The sequence below is a fragment of the Sarcophilus harrisii genome, chromosome 3 (genome assembly GCF_902635505.1).
Source record: "Sarcophilus harrisii chromosome 3, mSarHar1.11, whole genome shotgun sequence".
Taxonomy (NCBI): Eukaryota; Metazoa; Chordata; class Mammalia; order Dasyuromorphia; family Dasyuridae; genus Sarcophilus; species Sarcophilus harrisii.
Genome location: NC_045428.1, coordinates 415,526,420 through 415,547,345, shown reverse-complemented (window position 1 = coordinate 415,547,345; position 20,926 = coordinate 415,526,420). Strand labels below are relative to the sequence as shown.

Below are 20,926 nucleotides of genomic sequence, written 5' to 3'. Positions count from 1 at the left end.
ATTTTTTAAAAATCACATTTCATTTTCACCATATTATGAGAAATAGGGAGGCATTTCCATGGAGAATGGTGTGAATTGTTATCCTATTTACACATATGATTACTCTTGCTATACTATAAGTCCTTTGTGAAAACATTTAGAAATGGCTTTTGTGCTACATCAAATAGAGCTCTGAGTCCTGAGATAACTAACCCCTTGGTGATTCAAAGATTCCTGTATGAAGCAAGGCCTCCATTTCCCTAAGGATTTCCTGAGACACACAGAAAGATAGAAGTCTCCATCTTCCAAGAAAATAAACATAAAACTTTGGAAGCCAGATAATCACGGGCTAGCCACTCAAGAGGATGGTATTTCCTGTTCTCCCCACAGTAGTTCAACAACTAAGAGAGATATCCATTGGAATTTCTTTTGTTGGTACATTAGTGACAGCTGGTTGGAAAGTAATAAGGGACTGTGCCTTTCTGTTGTAAGAAACAACAGGGTTCTGGGCTCTGGATAGAGAAGTTTTTCCAGTGCTTCCATTTCCCACAGGTCTTCTTTCATTGACAAGGTAGATAAAGGGATACTGTCAACATGTTCTCAATTAACTGTCAGCAGGTTCTATGACAAGTCACCTACCGTTTGCCATTTGGCTTTTGATCTTTCAGCTTCAAATTTGGCAACTTCTTTACGATCATGAAATGATACTAGCAGCTTCCATATGCAAAGCAGGACCACCCCAATAAGAAGAATGGCAAGAGATACTCCCAACATGATCATCGGAATGTTGGGAAGCTTGGGACAATCTGTGAAAACAAAGCAAAATCATGTTTAGAATGTAGATAGTAAATTTCTTCACTTACAAAAGATAAGGATTTCCACTGAGGTTTTACAATTGTATTTTTCATAAGCTAAAGGGGAAAATAATGAGGCTCTACCCTTCTGTCTTAGTTTAAAGATTTTTTAATGGGCAGTTAATTTTGGGAAGTATATATCTCTATCTTCAAAATTATACCCTTTAATTGGAGATAAAGGAATTATGCTTGTTGAACAATTTGAACATTTCCTTCATGGATGACTCAACATTACTTAAGAGTTTCCAACTGCCTATTGACAATGCATATAGAAAATTAGTAGTGAGTATAATGTGGATCATAGGCTAAAATATAAAGGTATAATCCTAAGGATAAATGGATAAGTAAACAACTAAATTTTTGTTTTTCATTCATTCTTGACTTTCCTTTACCATATAAAAATCTAGGATCATAGATTTAGAGCTAGAAAGAAACTTAGGATCTATTTCATCCAACAGGTTATAACAAAAATTCAATCAGGACAATTCCTCTAAATATTTTGTTCTGCAACTATTGTTATCTTAGAGCTAAGAGTAACTATTCCCTTACTAAAAAAAAAAAAAAAGGTCAAGATTGGCGAAATGAATTCCTAAAAGACATTTAGCAAGGGTAAGGACTCAACTGTTCTGCTGCTTAATCCAGTGCTCTTCATATTATACTACTTCCTTTGGGAAGCAAAGAGAAGGTTCTGTCTTTCAATTCTGTTTCTCCACAACAGAGTGCCATGTGTATGAATATACTCTGTAAATATTACTCTGGCTTTATTAATGATATCAAAGGTAATTTTAAATTCATATAGCCCTTTCCCTCTGTTATTCAACTAATAGCAATGACAGAATAAGCAATAATTCTTACAGTATGCCTTGGAGATATAATATATTTCTTAATGAAACATTGTAATTAAACTCTTCTTTTCATTTTATGAAAATAAGATGTGAGAAATAGCCATGAAAAAAAGATCTACAGAACTCTGAAAAAAGTGAGATCAAACATATCTAAGAAGAAATTCAGTCATGCTTATTTAAATTGCTTGATCAACTCCACTAAACAACCATTTATTAATGGAATGGAGAAAAAAAAACATTTATTAAATGCTTGTTCATGTGTCAAATGCTGTACAAACTGCTTGGATGTAAACAGAAAAGTGAGACAGTCCACGCCCTCAAGAAGATCATATTCTAATTGCCCAAGACAACACATACAGGATATTTCAAATCGAAGAACAATTTGTACTATTTTAAAAATGAAGAGTTTTGAAAGACTTCAGAATTCTGATCAATACAAGGATCACTCATGGCAGGCAGAGGATGTATGATGAAGAATGTTGCCCAGGTATGGCAGAGAGATAGGCTAAATTAGATGAAATCACAGAATAAAATAAATATTTTTGGATATGGCCATATTGGCTAAAGTGGGAACTTGTTTCATTCGACTATGCATATTTGTTATAGAGATTTTGCTTTTCTTTTTTCTTTCCACCTAGTGAGAGGGAAGATATTGGGAAGGAAAGGGAAGAAATGACTTTTATGAGAGAAAAATAAAAAAAGATTCAGCTTCATTGATGGAAAGACCAGGTAATACTTAAAATCTGGCAGGTAAAACCTTGTCTTGGAGACCTTTTGGATCAATGACGGAGTAGATAATCTCCAGCTAATGATGTCAGGAATGGAATCACATTTTGGGATGGAGTTGGGTCCTGAGTTAAACTCATTCAGAGATTGGGATGGGATATAGGTGATTAAAAAAAAATCCAAAATTTCTATATTTCCTACTCTCAGAGCTCATAGTTGGAAAAATGAAATGTATATACCCAATGAATACAATTCAACGAAAGGTATGATGATCCTGGTGGAGTTTTCAGTAGAGAAAGAAAACAATATTGTGTGATGATCAACAATGATTGACTTTGCTCTTCTCAGCACTACAATGATCCAAGACAATTCCAAAAGATTCATGATGAAAAATTCTATCCACATCCATAGAAATAATTATTGTGTCTAATGCTTATAGAAGAATATTATTTTCATTTTTTGGTTTTTTTTTTGTGGCTTTTCCTTTTTTGTTCTGTTTCTTTTTTCACAACAAGACTAATGTGGAAATATGTTTAAATGACTGGGCATGCATAACCTATATCAGTTTGCTTGTTCTCTTGGGGAGCTTGCATGGAAGACAGGGAGGGAGAAAGAAATTGAAATTCAAAATCTTATAAAAATGCTAAAAATTATTTTTATATGAAATTGAAAAAAATAAAATATTATTTACCAAAACCAAAACAAAATAAGACACAGTTTATTGCCTAAAAAAAGAAGAAAATTATTTTGAGATGGGTGGACATTCTACTCCATCCAATGGAGTTGACATAAGCAAAGGCATAGAAATAGCACATAGAAGATGAGAATGGGGCCAGAAAAGAGTCAGTTTGGCTGTAAAGTAGTAATTTAATGAGCAGTGTTATACATATAAGAGGAATATGTCATGTTGCTTATATGAAAAAGGAGCCAGAGAAGTTCTGAATCTGGGTGGGCCTAATGACCCCCTAACAACATGATGCCTATTCTATATGCTTTTGTTCTCCAGACAGAAGATTCATGTTGCCAGTAAATGCCTTGTAAGGGGATTATAAAGAATTAAGCAAGGGATCTAATGAAAAGATTTGGGTATGTACTGAAGATCTAAAGATTGCATTCCAGCTAAAATAATGAAATGGGGCTGTATTTAATAGGTTAGTGACACCACATTGAAGCAAGCAGCAGGTCTGTGTGCCATTGAGAACATGTCCTGCTCCAACTCTACATTTCTGATTTAGTAATGACTGGGGAGGAAGATACCATTAGCAATGAAAACCTATAGTAATGAAAACGCAGGGGGAATTGTACCTAAGCACCTGCTGTCAGAATAGGAATTAGGAAAGCTCCTCAATACAGGAAAATGGGCTGCAGTAGCAGAGATTATTATTCTGAAACATGTAAAGTTAAAGGCAATCATGTTTACATATTAAGAAAATATTTTAGTCTAAACATGGTTGAAGGAAAGAGATAGAGATACCATCGAGTCAACAAGCAGGTACTAAGTGCCTACTGTGCTCCAGCCACTGTGCTGAATATTAGGATATAAAGAAAAGCAAAAACCAAACTGAACAATAAAAATCTCAGAATAAAATAATTCCTGCTTTCAAAGAGCTCTCCATCACAGACACACATTAGACACAGAGGTATACACAGACAGAGTGACAAAGAATGCATGGGTATAATATTCATTTCTATTTTTTATATTTCCTTTTGCTTCTCTGAAATTAAGATTTAGGCAGAAAGAGTATGGGGGAAAGAGCAATGAATTAGCAGGCCTGGGTTCTGATCCTGACTTTTTAAATCACTACTTATAAGATTTTGGGGTGTTCCTTCACCGTTGTAGCTTCTACTTTCCTTATCTGGACTTTAAAATTATAGATTGTTATGATTGGAAGCTCCTTGGGGAATATCCAGTTGAACTATGCCATTCTGCAGAAAAATTAGTTTCCTGACATCACAAAGTAGCCCATGAGTAGAGCTGAAAACTGGGTAGTGCAATGGATAGTGTATTAGAGTTGGAGTCATGAAATCCTGAGTCCACATTTAGTCTCAGAATTTACAAGCTGTGTGACTTTGAGCAAGTCACAACCTCTGTTTACCTCAGTTTCTTTATCTGTAAAAAGGGAATTTTACCTCCCATAGTTTCTGGGAAGATTAAATGAGATATTAATTATAAAGCACAAAGCATAGTGTAGCATACAGCTATTCCCTCTCTTTGCTTTAATAGAGAGTTGTAGACTGCAAGCTAGAACAAGCCTTGAGGGTCATGTATTCTCAACTCCATCATTCTTCAAATGAGGAAATGGATACCCAGAAATGCTAAATGACTTTCCCATGGCCACAAACAGGTAAGGTAATTAAGCCAGAATTCATATTGACATCTGAATTCAAACCCAACATTCTTTCCCGTCCATTACATTTCCTGAAATGCCTTTCTTCCCATCTGGCCTCTTGGAATTCCCATTACCCACCAACACTTAATTCAATTCCTTTTCTCATCTTTTCCAAAGGTTAAACTTGCCTGCCTAATCACTTTGCATAAAATTTAGGTTTCTCTCTCCTCCCCTTCCAATAGATTATAAACTCCTCAAAGGCTCAAACTGTTTCACTTTGTTTGGTATCCCCAGTGACCAGAACCTTCACCCCTGCTCCAGTTTACTCACCATTTATATTTCAGTAAAAGGCATGAGCCTAATGGAAGAGATGCTACAGAAAGTTCTTTCTTTTAATCCTCCTATCAATTTCCTTCTTATCTCTTCCTTGCTAGATCCTGATGTTCTTATCTCATTGAATGGATTCAATGCCCTTACCCTACTCTGACTTGATGTCTTAATTTCCTTAGGGACTTTACTCCTATGATTCTATTATAAAAGGGTGGTGGCTATTCTTCCAGGTAAGATGACTAGGTATGATCCCCCTACTAAGATATAGGACTTTGACATTGTACTTTATTGACCACGGAGTCTTATTATCTGTCCTACTTATCCTTTTATCTAGCTATTTTTTGCCCATCTGGCCTTATTTGCTTTTGAACTATCCAGATCTCCAGGCATTATCACAAAGCCTGGTTGATACATTCTTAAGGATTCCTGGGCCTTACTCCACAAATGACCCCTTATTTACATATTGTCTTGATATATTAGAAAATGAACTCCAGAGAACAAGAATTGTTTTGCTTTTCTATTTGTATTCCAAACACTTAACACAATGTTTGTCAAATAGTAAAGGCTTAATAAGTGCGTTTTCATTTGTTCAATTATTAATTCATCATTCAGTCATTCCTAGTGCATGACACATAGTAGGTATTTATTTAATTAAACTGAATGAATATAAAACCAATCAGTGTTATATTATTTATCTGCAAAATTAGAACATTTGATTTGAACTTACATGCTAATTGACTTTTCTTCTGTATCATTAGTTAAGCTGTTGGCTAAAACCAATCTTTTCCCCATGGCATCTCCCTAGTTATATTTCCATTAACTATTACTCCAAACAACATTCCTGTAGTAAACATTCAATGTGGCACACCTTGTCATGAGAACCTAATCTTGTTAACCTTTCTCATTAGAAAATCACTTGAAACATATTTAAGCCTTTGAATAAGTATCTCTCCACTGTTTGGAAGGTTCACATTCAAAACACAATTATACCAGAAATTTGGAAATGCTTCTCCTGGGGAGTGATCCAAGTTTTTTTTTTCCTCTTATAAATCTCTCTGACCACTGACAACACATTTCAAGATATTTACCCTTCTGGTTTATGCTATGAAGGACTGTTCTTCCCTCTTTATTTGTGGTCATCAGGAATGTAATAAGGCAGTCATTTTCCCCTTGCAAAGAGCAGGAGACAGAATTTTCCTTTGAGAAATCTGCAGGGAAAGAAGCCATCCACCAGGTCAAATACAATTTAAACATTGATGAAGAATAACAACACATGGCATAGATAAGTATTAGATTAATGCATGAGAGAGATTTCAGCAGATGCAGTGTGGGAATAGGAAAGTCCCAGGAATAGGAGAATTTTAATACTACTTTCAAACTTTTCTTCCCTTTCTCTCCAAATGAGTTTTAAAGTTTTCCTCATGTTTCAGGAAATGGTTCCAGGTGTCCCCCATCAGCACTGACCATCAAATGCCCCTATCAATCTGCTATACTCTAAATCTAAATGCATTGAAAATACTTCCAAAGCAGGTGCCACCAGCTGTGTGGGGAATAGAATAGTCCTGATTATAGCAAAGACGGAGCAGTATATTCTCTTTGGCTGGGAGTTTCTGGAAGAAAGCAATTCTTTGAGATTACATTTCAGAGGAGATAATTCCCATATGAGACTGATACTGATACTTTAAAAAGGGGTACCCATTTATTCATCCCACAATGCAGCTCTACAAGATCAGGGTGGCATGAACTGTCACAACAATAAACATAAATTAATAACAGAAACCCAGAGATTGGGGAAGCATATGATTCAAGGGCCAGTGAATGAAGGAGTAACCTGAGCCAACAGTTTGCCCTCCATTTTAATTGGCCTACCACTAAATATAGTTCTGTAAGAGAATTCAATCCTGCTTTTCTCAAACTTCTCCCAAATAGTAAACCTTTCAGGCTGAGTTCATTCAAGTGGAAGGTACAAAATCTAGTGCAGAAAATGACAAGAAAATAATAGGACTATAATCTGAGAGCCAGATTATATCTCTCTCTAGTAACAGCTTCCAGACCAATGACTTCTATATAGGAATTTTCTTCTAAAAACATTGTGTTTGATGGTCCTTTCCATAAGGCTGGCTTTCATAAACCAGAAGGCCATTTTCAGCATTTCCAATACCAAATATGCCTTTTAGGAAACTTCTAACGTACCTAATTTATTGATTTGTCAATAAAATTTTCATTCAGCCCTTCTTGGTGATTTTTCTCCAATGCCACAGAGGAATAACTAAATTTTGGTTAACTTTGGGTGTTTATTTTGTTTGTAAATCCCCAGAGTTAAAATGGATATTTTTTTTCCTACTGTATTTTAAAAAAATATTAAACCTCACTCTGTTAAAGTTAGGGCAAGTCAGACATTATATACTTCCAAAGGACTTGATAAGATCTGTGATCTAGAACATGATGAGACTTCAGAAGGCACTTATTTCAGCTTCTTCATTTTGCAAATGAAGAAACTGAAGTGTAAATTGATTATATAGGTACTAAACATCAGAGGTGGAAGCTGAACTCAAATCCTCCAGAGTCAGAGCTCATATTCTACTGCCTTTTAGCAAAGTAAAATGGGAAATTTGCCAAGTAAATTCAAAGTAAGAATAAGATTTCAGGGGAGTCACTTAAACTAAGATTATAAACTACATTCACAAACTAATTAATATATTCTTTATAAAGTTCTCCTATAGTCTTCAAAATGGAATTTAAGAACCTTTTGCCTTCTTTGTACCTATAGAATGGACCATAGTACTTGTAACATCATAAATGTCTAATAAATAATTATTGATTGACTTTTCTAGCTAATGCCTTGCTAACTTAATTGGAGTTGTTGCTTGTACTAGGCAGTCACAGTACTGAATTCAGTATATACTCTTTTGCTTCACTCATGTATGGTTGTGTCAGTATGGTGTGGAACTGACCTTGAATTATTAAAAGTTGTACCAGTAGAATATCAGCTCTAGTAAGTGGCACCATCAGGGATGGGTTTAGTGAGGGAATTGTCCTCAGGCCAATTCTGCTAAAATAGGAGAGACTTAGCACCAGATTGACTGAAGGGTATTAAATATTTTGGTTGCTAAAACTCTTAAAGACTTTCTACTACATATTAGAAAGGTTACTATCTTGATTGGCAGTGGAATAACGCATGCTGACAAAATTATAGATTGCTAGAGTGTATTCCATAATTCAAATTTTTCACCAATTTAAAATAGATATCTGCAGTTATTCAGAAACAATGACATTTTCTTGTAATATGAGTTCTGATGAGTTGGTCCCTCTCTCACTTATCATGGAACTGGTCTTCTTTCTATTTCCCTATTACATTTCTCTTAGTATATTTCATCTAAAAATAGGGAATTGCCTCATGGACTGGATATCACAGTTCTCTTCAGTTGAGTGATATTAATCCTGTGTTTTGTTGGAGGTTTGTTAAATGGAAAAATCTGAAGCAAGGGGAGGCTTAAATTACTTTGTCAAGATCATTTAGTTTTAATGGAACTGGTAATATGATCTGTAAGTCCTTATTCCTGATAATGCTTTAATTATTCTAGGACTCTTTTTCATTAAAGTTACTCCTCCATTTTAGACTTTAAGAAAAAAAGTGTTTGGGGTATTAAAATGGGTGTAATTGAATGTGGTAACTCAGAATTCTAGCCTCAGCTCTGGATTTGCACAATCAGCAACTGTTTTCTTTTGTGTATCCATGGTCTTCAGTCCTTTTTCCTCAGCTATAGTAGCCCTTTGCACTACTCCTGAATGTTACATATTAAACAGAATTCCAGGCAATGAGAATTTTTTTTAAAAGGCCTATGAAAGATAGGTAAGAAGGCAGATATTTTGAGGGGGAGGGCTAGGGAGGATCCTGGTATATTTAGAAATAGAAGGGACCTCACAGGCCAATAAAAAAAATTTTCATTTTATATATGTGCAAACAAAAGGGCAAATCTGGCCTCAGATATTTATTAGCTGTGTGTCCTGGGCAAATCAATTAACTCCATTTGCCTCAATTTCTTGAGCTGTAAAATGAGCTGGGGAAGGAAATGGTAAATCTCTGCAGTATCTGCCGGGAAAATCATAAAGAATATGACATGATTGAATTGAAAAGAAAGGTCCATCATGGTTCACTGACAGTCACTGAGTGACTGATATAGAATTTGAACCCATTTCATTTGATTACAAATCTGGCTCTTTCTACAATATTGCACTGACTCAGAATAACTGCTGTATTATTAGCTGTAACCTGAAAAAATATTCAGAAGAGGAAGATTTACAAAGCAACCACTCAATTCATAGATAATAAATATGTTTTAAATTCATACACATTTTCAAAATGCTTTATCATTTCTGGTTTATGAGATGGAAATGAACATTAACAAAAATAGTTCTTTTGAACATTATTCATTCCTTGTAATAAAAATTACTCTCCAAGAGGACTTAAAAATGCCTTGTATCTCCCTTAGGAGCTTAATAATGTGTTTGTTGCACTGAGCTGAATTTTACAGTTTTCCTCTCCGACAAGTTGGAAGGATACTACTCTCAAATTGAAGGATTTGTGATATCTTAAACACAGTGAAATAAATTGTTGATTTCCACAATTTACTTTTTTTTTTATCACAAATCTACTTTTTCCCCTCAACCCCTTACATTTCTTGTACTGCTAATGCCTTGAATCAGAGCAATTTGTAGTGCATTTCCTGAAATTTCCATTTATTTTTTCAGAAACTGTATCTCAATTGTTTGTTGTGAAATGAACCTTGAAGAACAGATATTCCCTTACAAGTTACCATGGTAGAAAGTCATGACAGCTGCTTTATTTGGTCTGGCCACACTCTTTGTCATTGATAATAAAATAAAGCCCACAGTATCCTTCTTCATTTATCCTCTCCTATTGTTTGAAACATTTGCCCTTAGTCTAGAGCAAAGTTCAAGAGAGGGTTTGGAGTTTTTTTTTTCTATGTAGTTTTACTCTATATTATTACTAATCCTAAAAATGAATTCCTTCTCTTTTTTTTTTTTATCAGCCAAGATTAGAAAATTTAATTTTTTTTTGCACTAAGAAATATTGATTTAGAACCTCTGGAAATAATTTTCAAAAGAATTTTTAATGTTACTAGGTTGGTCCATCTCTCAAACGGGATGCTTCTCTTCTGAATCCATCTATTCAAGCTGTAGCTCATAGATTATCATAAATTATTGGTTCAATGATTGCTTTTAGCAGAAGACAAATCTTAGGTTCCATCTGTCTATGTTTAATGGTATAACAACTTCTCAGACAGGATAATATTCTAGCAATATGATTTGTTACCATTAAAACATAAGATCCTCCCAAGTTTTTCACTTAAGAAAAAGCTTATCTTTTTTTTCTCTCCAATGGAAAAAATATTCAAATATTAAGAAGGATCTGTGACCTCAATAGTGCAGGTATTTCTTCAAGCAACACAGATTGGAACCCATTTGGGGCTGCCCATCTTATGTAACTCATGGGAATTCATGAAGCAAAAGATAAAAATATGATCTTATAATGGCTTTAAAGCTAAAACAAAGATCCTTTAAATGTTTACAAAATGCTGCCTGAAAAAAATCTTTTAAAAATAAGTCTTTAAATTTCAAATGATACATCTAATTTGATTCAGACTAAATAACAGATTTGTTAAACCTTTGACCCTTGATTTGTGGACACATGCACTTTTCTGTACCCTTTATTAGGGCAAGGTGTATGAGAAGGAAGGCTGACAGACAGGGTGTATGAGTGTATGTAGTAATGGCTTGGCAAGTCTGGAAGCTGTGCCCCATGGCCTAGGATCATGGGAATTAATCCAGCTCTCTGTGTTCATAGTTGTTGGCCTGCCTTTGTGAAACCTTGAATCAAGGTCAACAGACAAAAGAGGAAGCTATCTGAACTTTGGGCTAAAATTCAGACCATATCCTGCTACCCATCTGCATTTGCTATTTCCCAATAAAAGCAGTTTCTCATTTGCCAACAAAACTGATGCCAATTGGAACTAAACTAGCCATGAGTCCATCAGACATACCAGAATATTGGGATTAGACACACCATTTCCTTTCAATTTTAAAACCCAAGTGAATGCCTTGGCATGAATTAGATCAAGTCATTGAAAATAGTACTAGAGCCTAAAATGTAGAGCTCAGGGAGGGCTAACTAGGCCAGTTCCTTCATTTTACAGATGAGCAAACTGAGGTCTAGAGATGTTATATGCTCAAGTTTACACAGAATGAGGATTCCTATTTAGGTTCTCTAAATTCAGATCTAGTGATTTTCCCACTGTATAAAATGTTTCCTCCTTATAAAGCCAATAAGTATAACCTACATCATTGTTGTCCTTTAAGAATATTTGAAATATATGCAATAAATTCAAGGAAAATAGAAACCTTCATCACTGATGGTTGCATCAACTAGTTTACATTTATCAACACATTCTGCTTTGGACCGGTCATCAGGAGATAAATGACATTCGATGCAGCTCCTATAGAAAGTAATCAACAGAAATTATTTCATTTTGGTTGAAAATAACAGATTAAACACTACTACACATACACACACACACACACACACACACACATATATATATATGAATTTATGTATATATACATACATACAACTATCAGTTGGAGATAAGAACATAGTTCACCTGATTCATAACCAGCACACCATCTACTATTACATTTGGGCCATATGTGGTCTAGCATGATCTTTTTTACATAGCAATTTTAAATATTTGTTGATTTGTTATGGATTAAAAAGACAATCACAAAAAGAAAGAAAATTGTCCAGTCCAAACCAAAACAAAAGGAAAGGACCTCTTATATTTCAACTTCCTGAAACCTATTGTCTGTCTTCAGTCTTCTATTAGACATGGACCAGTAGTGCCTTAAGGAAAATTATTAATGTCAGCCTTTTAATGAAAGATGGCCAAATATGTCAAGGGCATCTCAAAGGACAAAATTTAGGAATCAAACATATTTTAAGAATGTTAATACAACAAAGGAATATTTACAGCCAGCATTTATCTTTCACACACAAAAAAAAAACTAACAAATTGTTTTCCATGTAATCTTGAATAGCTATAGTTTGCCTAATAGGTATGCAGAAAGCAGGTCTGATTTGTCTAAAGGTGCTACCATAAGCACTGAATAGAGTAACTACTTAAGAGCCTTCCTTTCCTCACTCCATCTTCAAGCCATGTTAATTGTTCATTTCATACTTCACGAATCACATTTAAAATGAAATCATGTTTAAAGAGAAGATGAAAATGGAAAAAAGAGTATTATAAGATAGAAAAACCTCAAAAAGGAGGTACTAAGGATATTTGCAATCATTATAATCATGTCTTTAGGCTTTTTTCTTTTTTTAAGTTTTTCTCGGCATGGTGACAGGGAAGTTTTGACACAAATCATATGTAGCTGCTGTGTCAATATTGGTGTTCTCCCTCTGTGTACATCAGAAATGCAAATGCCACCATTTGGGTTGCCGAGTTAATGAAAATATGAGCTGAATAAATATATTTACTATGTAAAATGTGGCAAACATTCTTGCATTGTGTAAGCTGTGGAAATGAGCTAGATTTGACCCACTAATTTTGTTCTGACCCCATTAAAAAGCTGGCTGACAAGTAAAAAATCCATTCTCTGGTTGGAAGACAGGAGGACGGGCTTTGTTTGTTCATATGGTGTGAGAGAGTACACAGGGTTATGGTTGTGTGCAGTGACTGCCTAAGAAAGACCCTAAACAGTGTGTGTGGCCAATAGAACAGTGCTATTGTGAGGGGAGGGCCTCTGTCTCTTTAGCCATAGTGATGCTATAGATAGACATGAATCAGAAAGGTCAGGTTGTAGAAAATCGTGATAAGGAAGATGCTTGTCTGTTTTGCTCTAAAATGCATTGGCTACACAAGGGTGTTGTCACAGTCTATCTCTAGGGACTTTCTTATGTGCGGCTAGTATTGTAGCTCAGAGTGAACCAGACGTTATCAGTGTGGGACATCAGCTCAACTTCCCCACATGAGCCCCAAGCAGAATGTAACATTGTGGGCCTGACAATCAGAATAGAAAAGGAGGAAAATGAAAGTAAAGCTCCAAGTTTAGGATCACAAGTGCTGGGCACCTGCTTTCTAGTTAATATTCTGTGACCAAATGTTAGGAGAAATAAACCAAGGTCTATTAGTGAAATCTCAATGTAATTTTGAGTGATCCCTCAAAACTATCAATAAAAGCCATTACCCTCTAACTATTACCGTTTAGAATTACAGGGATCACCACAGGTAGGGCATTGTTCACACCTAGGACCTGAGGCCCCAGGGTAAGTGCACACACATTTGCCACAGGTACAGTTTCCTCTTCCACTGCAAAGCATGCCATCTTCAGAGAGGCATGAATCAGTGCTGGTGGTACAATTACAATATTCACCAGTCCATCCACTGTTGCATATACATTCTCCACAGTCGCAAAGTCCATTATCTATAAAATATACACAGGAACAACAATCCCTAGTTAAAATCACAGGGTAATTGATTTACAATGACAAAAGGTGACTGTGACCACCCATTCATCCCATTAAGCTTCTAACACGTGTGTATGTATGCGTGTGTGCATATATAAGTAAGATATATATACTCATATACCATACATGTGTATGTGTATATAGATAAAGTATTCTTTGTTATAATAATGAGAAATTATTTCCTATTGTTTTCATACTATCATTTCTCATTATTATAACAAAAGACAGAGGGGGGGGGTAAAAAGAATCACATTAGGCACACCCTCAAATAACAGCAAAGTACAATCACCAACAAGTGTATCCTATTTTTAAAAAAATCTTTGTCTAGGCTTACATTTATCCATATCTATCTTTCTTAACATAGAGGCAAATTTATTATTTGTGGCCATGTGGGGCACAGCAGAAAGAAAGAAAAAGGAAGGAAGGAAGGAAGGAAGGAAGGAAGGAAGGAAGGAAGGAAGGAAGGAAGGAAGGAAGGAAGGAAGGAAGGAAGGAAGGAAGGAAGGAAGGAAGGAAGGAAGGAAGGAAGAAAAAAAAAGAATTTAATCAGTATTTTCAACTTTTTTCTAAAAGAAAATTTGAAGCAAAATGGTAAGAGCCTGAGACAGTGTTGCTTACAGAGTTGCTCAATAAATATTGATGGTTTGATTTGATTTTGACAAATTGGTTTAGCCTGAGAATTTTTTACTTCCTTTGCTTTTTCTTATCCACTCTGTTAGGATGGTGCTCATGAGCCCTGAATGAGGGCAAATCAGATTAACTTACAAGAAACAGAAGAAGCAGAAAGGCCTGACTAGTCTAAAAAGAAGTTATCAATTGGTCTTCCAGCTAAGAACTGAATAACCTTCTCAAGGTGAAGCATGTCTTTCTAAATTATATCCTCAACACCCTGGGAGCAGTCAGTAGTTGTGAAAAATTAATCATGACATTTAAAAATGTAACTAAACCTTTTCTACTCAAATTTAGAATATCAACTATATAAGCTTCTTATGAATATGGACTGTTTTTCATTTTCATCTGTATCCCCAGAGCTGAACACAATGCTTTGTGATAGCCCAGGGATTCTAGTCTTTGTTCTGTCATGGACCTTTTCTTGGAAAAATACTTATTGCCTAGATCCATAATTGAAGGAAATGCTACATTTCACTTAGAGAGTAGTGAAAATAAAGATGTAATTATATTTTTTCCATCCAATTTCACAGACCTTTTGAAATCTATCCACAGGATCCAGGTCTGTAAATATCAGCTTAATGAACCCCTTTGATAATACCAAATACTTATTGAATTGAACTTAATATAAACTTCAAAATTTATTGAAATTGAACCTTATCCAGATGTAGTTAGGTTGATCAGTGAATAGAATGCTACAATTAGGCTCAGGAAGACTAGAATTCAAATCCTGATTTAGTTACTTATTAGCTATGTGATCAACATTTGATATCTTGCAGTCTCAGTTTCTTCATCTGTAAAATGGAATAATAATAGTAGCTATATCTCAGGGTCATTGTGAAGATCAAATGATAGTATTTATAAAACACTTTGCCAACTTTAAAATGGATTATTGTTATCATTAACCATCTTTCAAAGATTCAGTTATAATAATATGTCAACACATTTATATCTTTAAAGATAACAGACATACTTTGCAGAGGACATTGTTCAGTTATTTCAGTCTTGTCTGATTCTTCATGACCCCATTTGGGGTTTTCTTAGCAAAGATACTGGAGTGGTTTGCCATTTATTTCTCTAACTCATTTTATAGAGGTAGAAACTAAGATAAACAGGATTAAGTGATTTGCCTACGAAAACAAAGCTAATAAGTATCTGAGGTCAGATTCGAACTCCAGATGAGTCTTCTTGACTCCAGCCTGACTTCTTGGCTCTATCCCTGACACACCCAACTACCTGCAGAAGACATTAAAAGGAGATGATAATAATGATGATCTCTCTCAAGTGCTGAAACGTCCTCTATCAATGAAATCAGCACTTTCTCTGAAACTTATAATTTTGAAACTTACTTGAGGTACTTGTGAAGTTAAATGACTAGACCAAGGTCATACCATATCTATCAGAGTTAAGACTTGAATCAATGTTATCCTGATTCTATAGTCTAGATTCCCTCTAGCCTGTATAAAGGAAGCTAGAAAATAGGTTTTGGAGTCAGAAAGATCTGAATTTGAATTGTGCCTCAGGCACTTTAATTTTATCTTGATTAGTCTCATTCTCCTCATCTATAAACTCATGAGCACTTACTGTATATAATTATTGTGAGGAATAGTTGAGAAAATACAGATAAAGTGCTCTGCCAACTTTAGTTGTCAATGGAGGAAGCATGTCCACACTTAAATAGCTACATAAATATTAGCTACATGATAACTTTTTTTTCTTGACTTTTTTTGAATTGTATTAATTTAGACAACATTTTTGTATAAATTTACCTGAAATCATAAATTGCTATATAGGATTTTTCATATTCAAAATGATTTATAAAACCTGCTCAAACCAAAAATTTTCAGAGCAAACTATATACAGCATTAAATGCTTAAAATTATTGTGGACTGGAGACAACTACCAATCATAGTCCTCAAAGGAAACTCTGGGTCATTATCATTGTTTTAAGGAAGAAAAATGCAACTGCTCTTTTGTTTGTGGATTTTCTTTTCTTAATTTGATTTAGCACTTGGTGAATATTTTCTTATCTTCCTTATGCAGAGAATAGTATGGAGCAGGTTCAACTTGTAAAAAGCTTTGGAGATATGTGGTCTGGACTCTATAATTTCATTTATGTGGAGAACAGCTGCTTGTGTGAAAATCCCCCAACCTTTGTTGAATTGGAAGTCTTAAAATATTACACAAGAGGTAACTTGCCTCTGTTGTCATGGCCAATATGTATAAGAGGCAGATTTCAACCCGAGTTTTCCTGATTCCAAGACCAGCCCTCTTATTTAGCCATACTGTCTCTGTGACTCTGGACATACAGTTTTATACAAAAGTCTTTGATCACATAGTTGTAGCCATTTGTTCTAACAGAAGTCATAAACTTCCTATTATTCTTTATTGAAAAGCTCAGGAAAAAAAGGGCAAGAATCTAAAAACAAGATAGAACTTGGTTCTATCTATTTTTATAATCTAGAAAGACTTTGAATGAAAATATTTTCCTTTATGAACAGATAAGAGATTACATTCATATTAATGTATACTAAACTATGCTTTTAATAAATTATACTTTAGAATGCTCAACTATGTTTAGCTATATTAGTCTATTTTCATAAGCTACGTAAGTCATAATTTAACTCCAACTAACTTGATTTATGCCAAAATGAAGGGAAGCTTGCTGAGTTAGAAATTATTTATCATTTACTCTGATAGTATACTATTATTCATAGGTACTGTGTATGCTGTAACTTAATCTTAATATACAAGCTAGTGACTAAATTAAAATTAAATTTTCCTTTTCATTCCCTACAAAAGAGTGCTTTAAAATTTTAGCCAATGGAGGAAGCATGCCAACCCTGTGAATGATTCTGAGGAAATGAAAGTGAATTACAAATGGCATCGACTATAAGTACTAGGTTCCAACAGGGACTTGGGTAACCAAAAGCACATCTTTGATATAAGAAATACCTAGTTGATATATTTAAAAAAAAAAATCCTTAATGCCTTTAATGAGAGTGACCATGATGAAGAAATGGTAAAAACTAATTTTAATATTTTTATGGGTATAAGTATGTATTTAAGGAATCAGAGGATGTTGGTTTGAATCTGGGCTCTTTTATTTCATTTCTTCCCTATGTGATTTTATATGTCACTTCCATTCTCTAGAGCTCAATTTGTTATTTTTAAAATAGACATCCATACCCCTTTCCAGCTCTGAATTCATGATCCTATGAACTACTATAATATTAGTCAAAAGAATATAAGTCACTTGAGGGCAAGGATTGTTTCATCTTTATTATTATTATTTTTTTTGTATTCCCAAGGTCTAGCATAGTACTTGGCATATAGTAGATGATTAATAGATGTTTGTTGATAAAAAGTTACTCACTGAATGTACTTCAGGAGTCAAGTAGTGTACACTGGATATAAAACAACTTAGTGGCTATAACCATCTAAAGACTGTGAAAAGAAAATGACCAAGTGCTTACAATAGTATTATATTCTTCTGGAATACTTTTACTGAAAATGCATATTATCAGAAATTAAAAAAAAAAAACCAACACTGAGGCCATAAAGCAATTTCTCCAATAGAGAAATTCTTTGAACAAATCTCTCCTTTTTAAAGGAGAAAATGAAAGAACATCAGAATGTTTCAGGAAGAATTGAGAAAATTATACTTTTTACACTTAGAAATAGATGGACCATTTAACAATGGAGATTTTTGCAGCTGAACTAACTTTAAGCCATCTAAGATCTTTTAATTTTTGCCATTTTATGAGACAGGAAAAATCTTAAAACAAACTAACAAAAAAACTTCTGTTAACAATGTGATAAAACTAAAAATTATGTTTTCTGGATGATGTGTTGAGAAAATACATAAGACTTCCTTTTAAGAGAGATTACTTTATGGGGAAAAAGGGCCAATTCATTAATTTCAAGTTTTGTCTCCCATGGAACTTTGTCTAATTAGACACAGTAGCACATGACAGGCACTTAATAAAGTGGAGATAAAGAAAACAGAGATAGAAAGAGGAAGCAAAGAAGAAAACTTACTTTTTTATTTTTTGAAGTATAATTAATTAATTCTGTTTCTTCTAAGACTTCATTTTTATCATCTTCATGAATATGTAAAAACTGAAGGTTTGCTCACATTGAGACAAGCTTCCCTAATTCATTCTCGTGTTGGTTTATTTTGCCTAAAAGTCTAGAGAAATTTCTTTTTATTTTAAATTAATCTTTAAAAACCTTTACCATTCTTTCAGTCTATCCTACCCCAAGCAAGTTAGACTAAAAGAGTTTCAGTGTTACCGTTTTTTTTTTTTCATATTGCTACCTGAAGATACCAGATACAAATGAGTTGTTTATATGACAGACTTTGTTCTATAGTTAGATCTTTTGGAGAGTATCACAACATTATTAAGGAACTCTGTTACTTTCTGCCTTTGTGACCTTGAGCAAGTCGATCTTAGAACCTCAAATATCTCATTTGCAAAATAAGAAGAATGAACTAGATGATCTTTAAGGTCACTTTTGAATCCAGCTTTTAGACTATACATGCTGTTGAAGTAGCATGTCAATGTTCATCCATCATGACCTTTCATTCATGTTGCTTTCATGTCGTTTGCTCTCCCAGCTGGCTCTTTCTGTGGGACTTCTCATATATTACGTCTGACATTCTTCAGTGGATTTGTTGTTATTCCTTGAGATATGAATGTCAAAGCTCTCAATAAATTGGCTCATCTATTTCTAAGTACAAAAGTATAGTTTTCTTGATTTTTCCTGAGACATTCTGAAATTCTTTTATTTTTTCCCTTTAAAAGAAGAGATTTATTCAAAGAATTTCTCTGCTAGAGAAATGTCTTTATGGCCTCAGTATTTTTTTTAAATTTCTGACAATATGCATTTCCAATTCCTGAGAAAGGCATTCCAGAAAAATATATTGCTATTTAAAGCACTTGGCCATTTTCTTTTTATGATCTTTAGATCTTTACAAGCCATTAAGAGAGTTTTACATCCAGTGTACAATATTTGATTCCTTGAGGATGTTCAGTGAGTAACTTTTTGTGGTGGGTGCTGACAAACAAACATCTATTAATGATCTACTATAGGCCAAGCACTATGCTATGCCTTGGGGATACAAAAAACAAAAATGAAACAATCCTTGCCTTCAAGTGGCTAAAATTCTTTTGAATGATATTACAGAAGTTCATAGGATCATAAATTCAAAGCTGGAAAGGGGAATAGATATCCTGTTTTAAAAATGAGAAATTGAAGTCTCATAAAAATAAGAAAGGGAAGTGATTTACAATTTCCCAGGATGATGATGATAACAATAATAATAAGCACATTAACATACTGGATTAATATGTTTTCAGTTATATCCAAATCTTTGTGACCCCATTTGGTGTTTTCTTGGCAAAGGTACCAAAGTGATTTTCCATTTCCTTCTCCAGCTCATTTTATGGATGAACAAACTGGTAAACCAGGAGACTTTACCAGGATCACATAACTAGTAAGTGTTTGAGGCCAGACTTTAACTTAGGAAGATGAATCTTCCTTATTCCAGGTCCAGCACATAATCTACCATACATTGGTTCATTTGTACTGGATTTAGATTCAGAAGTCTTTGCCTATGTGATCTTGGGGAAATCACTTACCCTTCAGTGAACCTCAGTTTTTCCCCTCTATAAAATGAGTATATGAATATTGGAGCTGCTTAGTTCATGGAATTGTTGTGAAGACAAAATGTATGCAAAACATCCTTCAAACTCTAGTGTTATAGTCTTTTAAACTGTTATTATTAATCATCTATATGACAGTGTGATCTTTTACTTGCTTAAGCATTGATAAATGTTAAAAGGTAAGATGAAGTAAGTTGAAGAGTTGAATAAAAACCAGTTTGTTTGATTATCATGGGACATTTTAAAAACCATCCACTTTGTTGTGGGAACTGGGATAAGTGTGGTAGGAATACACTTTAATTCAAACTTCTAATAATTTATATCTTCAAAATATGCAAAACACAACTTTAAAGGGAACATACCTCCACATATCAATCCTTTATGTCTCACACAGGAAAAATTGTCACATTCACAGTAGGTCCCATAAACCTGTCCATATGTGGACAGATGACAAATGCATTGGCCGCAGTAGCAGTCTCCTCTTCCGCTGCAGGAGGCATGACCCAGGGCATCTTTACATGAGTCGGTGCTCAGGGCATTCTCATCACATTCACAGAGAGGGCCCATGTAGCCAGGATTACAAACGCATACTCCACACTGGAAGGTGCCATTCCCTCTGCTACACTTGAAACTGTTCTCTTCCATGTCTTTTTGACAATTGCAGCTGCACTGGGGGCTAATTTCAATTTCTAGGGCATCTGCCAGGCCCACAGGCTTGATGGTGATGTGCCTGCTTCTTTTCTCACAAGTTGATAGGTTTACAGTTACATTGAATGTTGCCTAGAAAAGAAAATACTCATCATCTGCCTCTTTAGTCTCCCCCTACCTTATCCCCATATGTGTGTGTGTGTGTGTATATGTGTATGTGTATGTATGTATATATATATACATACATACACATATATACATATCTTTGGAAGCAAATGGTAGTAAGGGTCAGCTTTGCAAATGCACACATGACACAGAAAAAGCA

General features: G+C 34.5%; 1 protein-coding gene across 1 annotated transcript in view; it reads right to left on the bottom strand.

Annotated features, from left to right (window-relative positions):
• ITGB6 (integrin subunit beta 6) overlaps positions 1-20,926 on the bottom strand; it is an 81,513-nt gene that overhangs the window by 9,428 nt on the left and 51,159 nt on the right. The window contains exons 11-15 of the mRNA XM_023499233.2: positions 20,316-20,733; positions 13,350-13,572; positions 11,488-11,582; positions 6,153-6,272; positions 619-785 (exon numbers count right to left, since the gene is read on the bottom strand). Coding sequence (XP_023355001.1) covers positions 619-785; positions 6,153-6,272; positions 11,488-11,582; positions 13,350-13,572; positions 20,316-20,733 — 1,023 coding nt within the window. The remainder of the gene's footprint in view (positions 1-618; positions 786-6,152; positions 6,273-11,487; positions 11,583-13,349; positions 13,573-20,315; positions 20,734-20,926) is intronic.